Genomic DNA, 14,920 nt, shown 5'->3' on the forward strand with positions numbered 1-14,920 from the left:
ATTCCATCTTTTTCTCATGGTAACATCCCCCTTGGCAGTCCCCTCCCGGAGATCCGAATGGGGGACTATTCCGGGATCTTTTGCCAATGGAGGGATCATCATGACACTTCTTCAATTACGGGCCACATGTCCTGTGGATACACGTTACGTGTCTTTAATGCAGTGGTTTCCATTGCCTTCTGCATCCTCATGTCGTTGATCATTGCTGATTCTTCCGCCTTTAGGGGCAATTTCCCACCCCTAGGACAAGAGTGCCCTGAACCTGTATCCGCTCCTCCGCTCTCTTTGACAAGGCCGTTGGCAGAATGAGGCTGACTTCTTATGCCGGAAGTCTTCGGCCGCCAATGCTGATTATTTATCAAAATTTAGGCAGTGGCGGGGATGGAACCCGGGACCGAAGACATTTTGATTACGAATCAAAGACTCTACCCCTAGACCACGGGTACTCCAGTTATACAATACACTAAATACAAAATATACCTTTGTTTCACAGAGAAAAGGAACTTGCCCTACCCCCTTAAAAAGTAGCAGAATGGACCACATAGGTAAGGACTTCAAAAAGGAGATTGTGTGTCGTCCCATGCTAAGATCAAATGCAATGAGTGGTGCATCATCAGAAGAGTGTACCTGAACAGTTTCCTGCACACAAAGTCCTGCTGTGGTACAGATAACAGGTCAGATGACAGTGTGTGAGTGAAATGGCACGGGAAGTGTGAAAGTTCTCCAAAGTTACAGAACACGGGATAGTATAGTTCTTATGGGCAAAATTCAGAGGTTTGGATTGTATATGGACCAAATGCAATGCCACATCCTGCTTTAGTAAAATTGTGCCAACAATTTTTAACAAGGCTGCACGTATATAGGTAATACTGATTGGGAAGGAAGGCTGCAGACATTGACAACAGGCAATGATGTAGGCCTGTGGGGGAACTTACTAGCAGCGATCGCCAATTTCCTAGCAATGATAACTTTGACACAGTGGTTTGCGAATGGCTCCATAATCAATAAGTAGATAAATTCAGCAATTGGCTAATGTCCTGACTGTTGTTTACAGAGAGAGATGACAATTATTTTGAGGAATAGTGCCTGATAGTGTCACTTTGAGTGTAATGCAGCAATCAATAAAAGGTATAAGAGGCAATCAACGGGCTTCTGTTAGAAGGCTTTGGTGCAGCATATATGCAACATAGCAGGACTCCATATATGAGCACTGACATGTAGGCAAGGAATTCGTGTGGCATTCTTGTCTTTCTGATGCTCATGCAGAAACGTGAACAGTGGTGGCGTTATTACCAAATACATCCAAACAGAAACAACATGCTATTGTGCTTTTCGTGGCTGCCCAAGAACAAAGAGTGGTAGACATCCATTGGAGAATGAAGAATGTGTATGCAGCACCATATCTGTTGAAAATCAGCATTGTGGAATGGTGCAACAAAGTGTGCTGCTGTTTTGTGACATGTGACCCCATATCACAAATGTCGTTGTGCACTTATCATGCTTTTAGTCACTTAAAAAATCCCATAAAATGTCAATGATTCCTGTTGGATGAGGATGTGGACTTCATCAAGCAACAGGACATTGTGTTTCACCATATTGGTATCTTTAATCTGTTGCATCGATAGGATGATTGCCTCTGTGTTACATGGCAGTTTTGCCTGATTGGCGTACTGAAACTGGACTGTACGGCTTCCAAACGGAAACGTTTTGATCACTCTTATTTTTGGCATCCCATTAAGCATAATATTTTACTTCCTTTTTGAACTCTCCTTGTGTAATTCTCTGGTAGGGTTTTCAGATATAATAAACACATTTGTTTGGTACCTACTTACAGATTTGTGTGCACTTCATTTGTCAGTTTGTAGGTAAAGTCTGTTAAAAAAATTCCCTAATAATGTGGCATTGAATATTATGTTAGCAAACGTGTTACATGCCCAACCAAATACTTTGGCGAATCAGCCAATTATTTTTATTTATTTTTCATTAAGCATGTTAAGACATATTTTGTCCCAGAATAATGCACTGACAACCAGTATAAACTTTTCATTCACAAAATGTAATAAGCAGATATTTTTGAGACGAGTGGTTGGATGCTTTTATAGCCTCTGATTTCTCTTTTAGGGACATGTTACCTCATACTATGGTCCAGGGATGCAGAAGTACACATCATTTCAAGTACATGCTAACCAAGAGGTACGGCACATTCATACATTTGATGAGGGTATCCTAGCATTAACTACAACCAGTCTTCGTTGCCAGATTAGGAGAGGCATTCCTGTATTTACTTACAGGTAACAATTTCATTCGTTACTATAGCTAGGAATTGAAGTACATATAAATCCTTGTCTCTGAAACTTCACATGAATTTTCTTCTATGGAATAGCTCTGTCCACATGGAAGACATGCAGTGTCAATTACAATTGTCTCAAGACACAGTGCTTATGGGTGGCCATCAAGAAAAAATTATTGAATTCAATCTACCTCGACGACAAGAAACTAAACTGGTAAGTATAAAAAGTACTGTCCATTTCATTAAATGTTAATTACTTGAATGTTTCTATTTGTCATTGGTATCAGACAGCAAGTAATGATGGGAAGTGGTTCAGTAAGTCTCACATAAGTATAGATAGAAAGCTTTTTACAGTGCAAGTATATTTCACTGTGAAACAGTTTTTTTATTCATATAACGTATATCTCTCAACAGCATCAAGTTGGGAAAAATGGCTGTGCTATACTGCGTCAGTCAGGTCGCTTTATATGTGCTGGTGATCCTTCGGGTCGAATCGATCTTCGTGATCCAAACACACTGAGTGTGGAGCACTCACTTGATGCACACTCTGGTAGTCTCTCTGATTTCGATGTTCATGGAAATCTACTTGTCACATGTGGATTTTCAAACCGGTAAGTTGAAATGTTCGTAAACTGCAGCTAATTTATAAAAAAATTAAATAGTTGTATTCAAATTTAAGTGTACAGTATGTCTTGCCTCGAGGGTCTTTCCATGTCAAGTGGTCTAGTTTTAGAAAAGATTCCCACTCAACTATCTCAGATGTTGTTAAAATTTGGTTTGAAAGTTTGCTAAATGATCTAATACAGATCTAAAAAATTTCTAGCTCCCAAATTTTAATACTTTATGAGCATTGGACTTTTAAATGAAGTGTGGTGACATTTCAGAAACTGCAGCCATGTTTGAAAAGCTGTAATTCGGTGGATAATTATAAAGCTGCAAAACTTCACCAGATAGTTGAATACTTTGCATTGTGCAAATTCTACTAATTTTGTCATTTGGTTCACCGAATTGTTCAAAATGGCATGCAGATATATCAGTGAATTAATTCTCATGGTTGGTGTGGCAATGTTTGCAGATAGTGGACAGTGACAAGAGACCTATTTAACAGTAGAGACATTAGACTTTCAGAACTATGTGTGACTTTTGAGAAGAGTGTAAAGAACATAACTATTTAATGCCTTAAACATGATGGGTTTTGTACATACAAAACAGCATTTGTTGGAAGTGTTACTCTTAATGCTTTCATAGCAAGAAATTTTTTGCGGAAAGTCATTATGTGCTATTGGAGACATAGGGACAACAGGTTTTGTAAGAAACAACATTATCAGCTGGTTCTGATACTTTTGGCAGCAAATGACAAGAAATCTCTTGGTAGTGTTTTCGCTTGAAATGTTTTAAATCATTTGGAATACACTAGTGATAGTGTGTGCAGCCAATCATTTTACAGTGCCTCCAATTCCATAATATTCAGATTAATCATTTATTATTGTAAAAGAGTTCCACACAGCATTTACACTAAATTCTTGGAGATGGGAGAACAGATTATGTGCTTGACTGAAGGATTCTCTGAAGATTTTTCCCAGTAAATGCACTACTTTTGTCACAATATCTTGAACTGCTACTTTATCATGTCTTTGGGTGTCATTAATTGTGCAAAAGCTTTTCATTGTGTTTGCTCATTTTTAGACAAAGTAGACAACTGTGGGTAGCAGAGTAGTCAAGTTGTTTTTCCAGTGAAAACACTGGACATCATCCTGCACAACAAAAGAGTAATTGTCAGTAATGTCAAACTCAACAGTTAATTTCACCAGGCTTATACCTTTGCCTCACAGCTTTGAGATATTGTTTGATTTTTTTGAAACAGTGGTGATTGATTTGGTCAGAAATTTTTGATGTGATAATCATCTACTCTCAGTTGCTCACTGTAATGTGGTGAAGAATATGTTTGGATCCACTGTTAGTATTCCAGCTTCTTCGGTCTGCAGCTTGTGGTCTCGCTGTTGAATTCTCGCTTCCCGAGCACAGGGTCCCGGGTTCGATTCCTGAAGTCAGTGGCCGAATGCTAATAAATGAAAAGGTGTGTTTCCATCTTCATTCGGATCATGTCCAGTGGTGTAAATAAAACACAAAAGCAAAACTGTGCCATGAAACCGCGCGCGCGCAAACACACACACACACACACACACACACGCACACGCACACTCTTATTGAGTGCGTATGTGAGGATCCAGCAGTGACATATTGTTTGGCCCGAGTTCACTTAATTTGATAAAGTTCTTTTCCTAGCCATGCTTGTTTCAATAAGCAATAAACATTTCTTTCAAACAGCTTAACAGTGCTTGTTTTTGTTTTGGAACTTGTACTCCATAAATTCTGACAGGAAAACAATCCTTCATCATCCTCAAAAAATTCAAGCGTGTGAGACTTAACTCCAACGCAAAAAACTTTGTCTTGCTTTTTATATGGTGCTGTTAGTTTTGTTTCTGTTTTAAACCTTCTCTGACACACATTTCTCCAGATATCGGTATGTTTATATACATGGAAAAACTCGGTTTGTTACATACCCACATTGTACGTTTTACCGCTTTTTACTTTAATTTTTGTGTCCCAACAGAAGTCATATCCTCTCAAAACAGTGCTATTTGTCATTAACGATTCCATGTTACAACATTTCCCGCATTTCAAGTTTTCTTTGACATTATCATGATATTCAACACTGATAATTTAGTCAGCTTTGGAACAAAGCAAAACAAGCAGTTTATAAGCCAAGTTATTGATCATGTAATGTAGTGTTAGCGCAGTATGCAAGATTTTCTTTGTCGGCATGTTGAACCATGGCCAGCTGTATTGTAGGGTCGCAGTGTGTGGAAGGGCAGGAAAGTATGCTGTGCCACAGTGATAATCGCTATATGACAATAGTGACTCTAGTAGCAACCTTCCTTCTGCTCATTGTGTTGTATTACAACTACTTTAATTTCACCGTCATTTATTCAAATACACTACTTTTGAAGATGACTCCCTCTATAAAGGGCATTCATGAATCAGTATTTCCGCATTAAATATGTTAAGCCATACTAGAGTATGTTGGCATGACCTAATGTCAGATGTAAACATTCCTCCTCAAAGTTCTGGGACATGATGACAATTTCTGCCTTCTTCATCACTCAGGATGTGCTTGAACCAAGTGACCTCATTGTTGGCACAAGAGGTAGATTTTGTGCCTATTGTTCAGTGTTTACGAAGACTGCCAACTTAGTGTTTTAACAAATATTGTGTTACAACTTTTGTTTACTGTGATTTTATGATGATTATCAATAATAAGTCTCACATAAGAACATGAATATATTTTTAATGTGGTTTCAGAAAAGACTTTTGCTTCTGTGTTTTATTTACATCATTTGACTTGATCGGATCGAAGAGGGGAAACCTGTGCACACATTTGCGTAAGTCAACACTCAGCTACTGCTATTGTGATTATCACGAAGTCAGTGGCCGAATGCTAACAAATGAAAAGGTGTGTTTCCATCTTCATTTGGATCATGTCCAGTGGTGTAAATAAAACACAAAAGCAAAACTGTGCCATGAAACCGCATTAAAAAGATGCTAGTGTTCTAATGTGAGACCTATCATTGATAATTATTATAAAATCACATTAATTAAAACTTGTAACACAATGTTTGTCAAAACACTTAAGCTAGCAGTCTTCGTAAACACACAATAGGCATTGAATCTACAGCTTGTATTTCCTGTGTTTTCCTGCATGTTACACTTTCCTGAGTCAGTTCACTGGAAAATGTAGGAGGGGGGGAGGGGTGGTTTGGATAAAAACAGAACCCTTATCAGATCACTTTCTGTCTCTGCCCAACTTTTAAGGGTCCTTTTTCCTGCAATAGATAGATATATAAAGTTGAATGGTAAATTGGCTGAAAAATTTCGACAAAATGTGGTTACATTGTTGAAAGATATTTAAACTGTCACATAGGACTCCATAACAACTTGGCTGCTGTTACAACTTACATTTCATCTGATGACGATGTGTAGATGGAAGAGTGTGCCAAACTTAATAGCAGTTTGAGTTCTCTTGGGGCTACCCCTCTTAAAATTCAAAAAGGCATTAAACACAGTTACAAAGGCTATATCAAACACAAAGTTAACCAGGTGAGAAGCTTAATAAGTAGCAAAGTGTTATCTGCTATGTAGTAGTATGCACCCCATTTAGTTGCAGCAGTTAGTCAGTTTAGATAAACAAAAGTGTATGCGATCGGAAGATACAGGCACTTGTCACATATTTAGATACTCGCAGACTCACTAGTGAAAACCTATCGGGTACGTCCCATTTATCTAGAATCATGAAATTTAATAAGAAGCAAGGCTTCAGTGTTCATAATGTTCTCCTTCGTAGTAGAAGGGAATCATTGCAAGCAATAAATGTTGGATATATTCTTGGAAACCCAAGAGTATCTCAAATCACATTGGATGCCGTAGAAGCTGTCACTTACGCTGTCAAAAAGAGGAAATACTGTTGTTCAGTGTACTCAGTTGCCGATGGCACCAACAGAGGTGTAACTACTCAAAAGTCGCAAGATGCATTCATAGAACAAGATGTGGTTCATACTTCTTAAGCATAAAAAGATTGATGTTTTCTGTAGTTTGTTCTAGAACAACATCATTGTCTATACTCTTCTTAATCGTGAATTCAGGTTTTATGCACCATCTGAAATCCCAGAATAGAGTGCTATAAATAGGGAAATACAAAACTGGATCAAACAGATTATTATATTTTCATATTATAGTGGCAGTTTTTACAAATGCCTGAGAAACAACACAGTTTGAATTGTTTCATAATGTGCAATCATATTATGCAAACATCTAGCAGACATCATTGCATATGCTGCCATTCTTCCCATGCTGCACTGGTTTTTGAAACCTGGTGATGTCATAGTGACAATTCGGATTATGTAGCAGTGTTCCTGAAATAACCCAGGCACTGCAAATGGCCATTATGAGTGTTCAAGGTCCAGTAGTTTGCTGTTTATTAGTCACTGCAGTGTCTAACCAATGTTGCTATAGAATGCATAGACACTGTGATGCATGATTCTAAGGGCAGTGACCTTATTTTGCTCTTGTTGTTGGAGATTCCAGCATAGATTTTAAAAACAAAAAGTCCAAAATGCAATTTTACTGAATTTCTTCTCTGTAGGCATGTCAAACCAAGGCACTAAAAGAGATAATGATTATCGACATTGTTTTTTTCCAATATTCATATGTAATGCAGTGCGGTTTGTTTTCACTCATAAATTAAAAATCGGGTTCAAATTTGATAGTTAATTAAATTAAAATGATTTTTTATTTTCGTACGAACTCCGAAATGCAAGTTTAACTTCAAACTCAACTGATTATGAGTGAAGAAAATGCCGAAGACACTCTGGTCTTGTAAATATGTAATCACTCTCACCTTAAAGATACCAATGCTGTACTTAGATTTCGGGGCTGTTCTTTTAGAGAAATGTTTATTAGGTAAGCATCTACCTCTAGTTTCGATGGCAGTTAGTACCTGGATTAGATTTCGAAATTCCCTGTCGTTTGAAGTGAAGTCTCAGATGTAAGTATCTATTAATCAGTTTAAATCATAATTAAATTTAGAAAAATTGAGACGTGAGTGCATGGAATCACAAAAAATTTTGCTCACTGGACTTTAAACTTTGATTTATCTAACTCTGACATTATTCATTTAAATATTTTTAAGAAGTTTAAATAATTGGTGTTGATAATCAGCATAGCATGTTAATGTAACTCCAGAATTAATCAAATAAATGACAATTCCAGTAACAAATGCAAAATTACACAAAAAATCAAAACATTGTTAAATCTTGGAATTCTTGGGATCGGTATCTTGCCAGAATTGACATCGGCAATAGCAGATACCACTTGGCTACTTATCAAGCTTCCTGCATTATTAATTTTGTGTTTGTAACTGTGTTTAATGCCTTTTTAAATTTTAAGAGGGATAGCCCCGAGAGAACTCAAACTGCTATTAAGTTTGGCACACTCTTCCATCTGCACATCGTCGTCGGATGAAGTGTCAGTTGTAACAGCAGCCATCTTATTAGGGAGTCCCATGTGACAGTTTAAATTTCGTCCAACCAACAAAACCACACTTCGTTGAAATTTTTCAGCTGATTTACCAGAATTTCATTAATCTGGCTCAAATTTTTTCTATCTGTAATCCTCCTCCAAAAAAGGATTACAGTGTGATACTTGGAGATACTCATTTTTTTTTTCTTTTTTTGAAAAAAAAGAAGTTGGACACTCGTACAAGTGTTAGTTAATGGAAGTCTGAAACTGTTGCCCCCCTTCAGAGATAAAATAATTCAGAAATATCCTGCATTAGCTGCAATTTTTTTAAAATTTAAGCTGTTTATCTCAAAAACTATGAGCACAAAACTGATAACCAACAAGTTCTATGAAAAACTGTGGGACAGCGGTGGTGTACAAGGAAAACTTCGGAAACCAACTACCGTATTTACTGAAATCCAAGCCGCACTTTTTTCCGGTTTTTGTAATCCAAAAAACCGCCTGCGGCTTAGAATCGAGTGCAAAGTAAGCGGAAGTTCTGAAAAATGTTGGCAGGTGTCGCCACAACTAACTTCTGCCGTCAAATATATGTCGCGCTAGACAGGTATGCTTTGCAGGCACAAAGATAAATACTGGCGCCAAAACCTCTGCGTCAGTAAATAAATTAAAAGGTAGAAGAATGTAAACATTATGCCATGTATTCTTTCGTGTTTGCTGCTATTTCATTTAAATCCTGTCTGCCTAATAAACTACGAAACTAGAGTGAGACAACAGCAAACGCGGAAGAATATACGTATCGTGTCATGTTTATATTCATATTATTCTTATGCCTAATAGTGATACAGTCAGAAATGAAGTACGGCAGTTGGCTACATTTTTAAATCTAAGATGACTAATTTCTGTGCAGAATGTAATGTACTAAAGAGGCGTCTGCAAAGATTTTCAAATGGAGAAAAATTTTCGCTAAACTCTCGTTCAGAACATCTTCTATCATACTCAGTCTATTATTTGGTTCTTGTCGATCATTATCAAAGAAGGCAGCAGTGTAAGTAACAAAAAAAATAGCAGTTTCTTGCCATTGTTACGATAATGAGACGATTCCTCGTGGGTTTTTTTTTTTAATTGTAAGCGGCGGTAGCGTGCACAAAAGCAAGCCATGCCGTGAGCGACGACAGGCCGTAAACACTCATTATCAGAATGCGACAAACGATGCATGACACAGTACAGTAATGCATCTTCAGCTTAGTGACGTAAACACCTATAACAAAGAGAATGGCACTTATCAAATCAAAGAAAAATAAGCAATCAATTTAAACCAGACTAAAAGCAAGGGTACCCGTATAAATACATACGGACACACAGCAATGGCTACTTGTTAAAGTTTAACTGCTAAGCTTATGTCTCGAACCAAACTACTGTAGTTGTATCGTCATTCATTCGACCTAAATTGTCTCATATTACAATGGACCAACTTTGTTTCAATTTGGAGGTGCGGCCTAAAACTTTTCTCTCCCCTTGAATTTCGAGTCTCAAATTTCAGGTGCGGCTTAGATTCGGGAAAATTTTTTTTCCTTGATTTCGAGTCTCATTTTTCAGGTGCGGCTTAGATTCGAGTAAATACGGTATGTTTTTATTTGCAGTCATTAATCTTGTCAGAGTGTAACCATAATGTGATTTGCCTCAGTTGTAAAGCATCCCACAGGCCTGCCTCTCTCTCTCTCTCTCTCTCTCTCTCTCTCTCTCTCTCTCTCTCTCTCTCTCTCTCTAATTGTTGAACTTGGCTCCCACTTATTGTTGAACTTGGCTCCCACTTAACTCTTTCAGCTTTAATGTAAAGCTAACCAAAATGTGTTACGTATTGATACCAGAATAACCAATCCCCATAAGATGAAGAAAGCCACACACATTAATTCTGTCAAGAATTAACGGTATGAAAATGTGTTGCCTTCTAATCAAAAAGGTGAGTATTGAAGGATATGCAACTATTGGCGAATGTGGTAGGAATTTTTCATGGGAACCCTCTGTCATAATAGAGGCACAAAATAATGGTGTAAATCAAGAAATTTCTCAGTAATAATGACCACATTTATATCTATAGGTGCTGAAATGTAGCATTTATTAAAGTTAATTTAGTTATGCTATTCCATTTGTGCAAGAGTATATATTGACACTTGAAAATTGTTTGTTGAATTGCATTGCCGTAATGGTATTTCTGAGAAAAAAATTGTGTTCTGCAGGCAATGTGGTTTGTCAGTGGATCGCTTCTTAATGGTCTACGATCTGCGGATGTTGAGAGCACTTGCACCATTACCTGTTGTGGTGGATCCTTTGTTGTTAAGATTTTTGCCATCATTCTCGTCTAGATTGGCAACTGTATCAGCTCTGGGTCAGCTACAACTCCTTGACACAGTAGCATTGGATTCTTCAGGACTCAGCCTTTATCAGGTGTGTGTTGTAAACATGTAAAACTTAAAGCAATGTTCCGTGAGTAAATTATATTAATGAGAGCTGTTGACATATGTTTCTATTGAGTTCATGCTGCAGCATGTGATGCTGATCAGGTTAGATGCAGCAAAATACAGAAAAATAATGGACAGGGTTAATATAAATTTCAGTAAAGTTACAGGGAGAATTATAGTTGAAAACATGTATTGGATACAATATTGAGGTAATGTTAACCCATTGATGACTAAGTAGGATATAAATTTATAAGGTTATGCAGATCTTAAAATTATGTTCCAAATTTATCACTACTTACTCCTACATTCAAAGCTGCAGACTACGTGACACTCTTGACATTCAGCTGTAAGACATAATAAATTGCATTACTGCACAAATAGATCTTTGTTGAGAACTTTAGCCATTCCTCTATTGGTTGAATCATTCTGCTCCACCACAAGTTTCCACCTATGGCAATAAATTTCTTCTATTCATGTTTGACATTCGCAGTGTAGCTTTCTTTTAATGTTTGTTAGAGTTCGAGTTCTGTATCTTGCTTTAACGTACATTAAATTCATGTAGCATGCCGAGTAGGGATAGAAAATTATGCGGTTCTGCTACTTGCAGATGTTGAAGTGCACACTTGCAGTTTCGTAAGTGTTCAATTAGTTAAACTTCAGGGTATTATAGTCACTCAAATAAAATGGTTACTGGGTCCCTGCCAATTATCATAGAACTAATACTTGAAAAGAATGAGTATGAAATTTGAAATATTCTGGCAAATTAAGTTACATGTAGATATGTCTCATCTACATTACAAAATTAATCTTCATGGGTATGAGAGTCAATCCTTTTGTATATAGTGATTATAATGCTGGTGACTGACACAATTCTTTAGCGCAAGCAAATACATATTTATCATCAGACCATATTTACATAAACTAGTAGTAAAGACATACTAACAGCATTAGGTTTAATACATTTGAGGGGAGTGGGCGATTTACACATTCAAGGAAGAGAGAAAAAGGAAACAGTATATGAAAAGGGTAAGAGTACTGCTCACCGTAAAGATAACACATAAATAAGTTGCAGCCAAGGTCAACAAAAAGACAATTGCATACTAGCTTCTGGCGAAAGCCTTTGTCAGACACCTCCCCCCCCCCCCCCCCCCCCCCCCCCCACACACACACACACACACACACACACACACACACACACACACACACACACACACACACACACACACACACACACACACACCCCCCTTAACTTCATTCACATAATCAAGGACACCTCACGCACACATGACCACCATGTCCAGCTGCTCAGACTGGAATGCAATTGTCACATAAAGTGGAAGTATCAATTGGGAGTGGGAGGAGAAGGAAATGATATCTGTGGCAAGGGGTTGGGAGTGATGTAGGGATGGACTAAGACATGGAGATTGGGTGGGTAACAGAACACCACTTTAAGAGGGTTGGTAAAGATTTTGGGTAAAGTGCCCCTTATTTCAGGGCGTGATCATGGGTAGTCAAAGCCCTAGCAAAGGATGTGGTTCATTTGGTCTAGCCCGGGGTGGTATTAGGTGACAAAGGGGACACTCCTTAGTAGCTGGTTCTTGGAGATGGTGAGAGATAGGGGGTTTGAGGGGAGGGGGGGGGGGGGGATGGCACGGGAGATCTGTTTGTGGACTAGGTCTGGGGGATAGTGCCTGCCTGTGAAGACCATGCCAAGACCCTTAGCATACTGGGCAAGGTAGTTCTTGTCACTGCATAAATGCTATCCTCAGGTGGCGAGGCTTTTAAGAGGGATTTTTTGGTATGGAGGGGATTACAGCTGTCAAAATGCAGGTAATGTTGGTGTTTGGTGGGTTTAATGTGAACAGAGGTGTTGATGGAGCCATCAGAGAGGAGGTGCTCAACATCCAGAAAAGTGGCACACTGGGTTGAGGAGGACCATGTGAATTGGATGGCAGAGAAGGTGTTAAGCTTGTGAAGCATTGAGGATATAGTGTCTTGGCCCTGAGTGCAGATCGTGAAGAAATCATCAGTGAACCTGAAACAGACCATGGGTCCAGCGTTTCGTAGGCTAGGAAGATCCCCTGTAGGTGGTCTATCAACAGATTGGCATAGGAGGGTGCCATGTGGCTCTGCCTGTGTAAGAATGCCTCTGCCAATTATGAGTCCTTCACTTACAAATTCCACGAGAGTGATCCCATCCCAGAAATCAAACATAACCTCCATCCCTACTGAAAGACTTAGACCCTTCCCAGAACAGCTCCCCTGAATCCCTTTCCCTCTTCACTCCAATGACAACCTGCACACCTGTCTTCCACATATTCTCCAGGAATCACAAACCCAACAATCCTAGACACCCCACTGTAGCTGGTTATTTTGCCGACTGAAAGAATTTTGGCCATCATTGACAAACACCTCCAACCAGTTGCCTGTCAGACTCCCACACCAATGATACCAACCACTTCCTCCACTGACTTTCCACCATCCTCTACCACTTTGAATTCTGGATCCCTACTCATCACTTCCCTACACACCAGCATTCCTCATGTTCATTGAATACTACCTTACCCAACATTCTTCAGACACCAGATCCTCTTAATTCATTCCTCATACACCTTAGTAACTTTATACTAACTCACTGGTACTTCTTCTTCGAAGGGAAAGTGTAAACGAATCTGTGGCACAGCTGTGATCACTCACATGGCATCTTCCTACACCAGCCTGTTTATGGGCTATCAGGAGGAGACCTTCTGAGCCCCCAAAACACCAAAATCCTTCTGTGGTTTGGATTCATTGATATCTTTATGATCTGGGCTCAGGGCCAAGACACCTTTTCTTTATTCCTCCACAACCTCAACAACTTCTCTCCCATCCACTTAATCTGGTCCTCGTCACCCCAGTGTGCTACCTTCTGCTGGCCATCTCCTTTTTGACAGCTCCATCCACACCTGTCCAATTTAAACCCACTGACCAGTGACAGTATCTGCATCTTGACAGTTGTCATATGTTGCGCAACCAAAAGTCCCTACCATAAAGTCTGGCAAGCCGGGGACGGCATATCTGCAGTGACAAGAACTGCCTTGCAGAGTATGCTGAGGGGTCTTGCCACAGCCTTCAGACAGGGACTATACCCCCAGACCTAGTCCAGTAACAGATATCCCGTGCCATTTACCCTCACACCTCCAACACTCCCACAATCCCTAAGAACCTTTGTCACTCAGTACCACAACTGAACTGAATCCTTTGTTAGGGTTTTGATTACTTATCACCATGCCGAAATGAGGGGCATCCTACCAAAGAAACTTCCTACTCCTCCTAAAATTGTTCTGTCATCCACCAAACCTCCACAACATCCTAGAACATCTCTCTGCTACTCCACATCGAAACCCCTTTCCACAATGATAATGCTCCTGTGCAAAGCTTGCCCAGTCCACCCACTCTATTCCTGTCCTGTCGCAGGCTTATCCTATTCTGTCAGAGGTTGGACTCTATGAAAGCAGTGATGTCATATCAGCTCTGCTACAATCATTGCCCAGCTTTTTATATTGGTATGACTATCAACCAGGTGTCCACCAGAATGTAAGGTAATCATAATCAGAGGATTGGATGTAGAAGAATGTTAGATAGGTGTATAATAATTGTAACAAATCAGAATCTAATGTTATAACTACTTGTGAAATATATTTTTTTTTTAAAAAAAAGGTAAATTCTGCTGGATGGAGGAAGAATAATATTGACTGACACTCTGCTGCCAGATAAAATACTATAAACACATTCCACCAATTTTATTTCATTGTCTCTGCTACTCACATAAATTTTGACCAAAAATTGGAACCTGGACTAAATTAAAGGTTCTAGATGATTGTCTTAAAGGATGTATGTGGGTGTAATTTTCATGAGTTCATAGCCTGAAAGGGTAGGGGACCCAGACACTTCTTTTCTTTGATTTTAATTGCTATTGACAGGAGTACTAGCAGTTACAGTAACTACGTAATTCCTAATCTATCTTGCAGAAACTAACAACCAATAATCTTACAGATTCCAAAATAGGCTATAGTGTAAGAGTTGAGATGTTGATACACTTCCGAAGTATTGAATC

The 14,920-nt window shown here is 38.9% G+C and overlaps 1 protein-coding gene across 2 annotated transcripts in view; it reads left to right on the plus strand.

The window, feature by feature from the left end:
- Nucleotides 1-14,920, plus strand: part of LOC124789967 (PAN2-PAN3 deadenylation complex catalytic subunit PAN2) — a 297,298-nt gene that overhangs the window by 23,642 nt on the left and 258,736 nt on the right. For both annotated transcript variants that reach the window (XM_047257502.1, XM_047257501.1), the window contains exons 3-6: nt 2,122-2,291; nt 2,384-2,504; nt 2,705-2,901; nt 10,603-10,810. In XM_047257502.1, coding sequence (XP_047113458.1) covers nt 2,122-2,291; nt 2,384-2,504; nt 2,705-2,901; nt 10,603-10,810 — 696 coding nt within the window. The remainder of the gene's footprint in view (nt 1-2,121; nt 2,292-2,383; nt 2,505-2,704; nt 2,902-10,602; nt 10,811-14,920) is intronic.

The sequence above is a fragment of the Schistocerca piceifrons genome, chromosome 3, assembly GCF_021461385.2.
Source record: "Schistocerca piceifrons isolate TAMUIC-IGC-003096 chromosome 3, iqSchPice1.1, whole genome shotgun sequence".
Classification (NCBI taxonomy): domain Eukaryota; kingdom Metazoa; phylum Arthropoda; class Insecta; order Orthoptera; family Acrididae; genus Schistocerca; species Schistocerca piceifrons.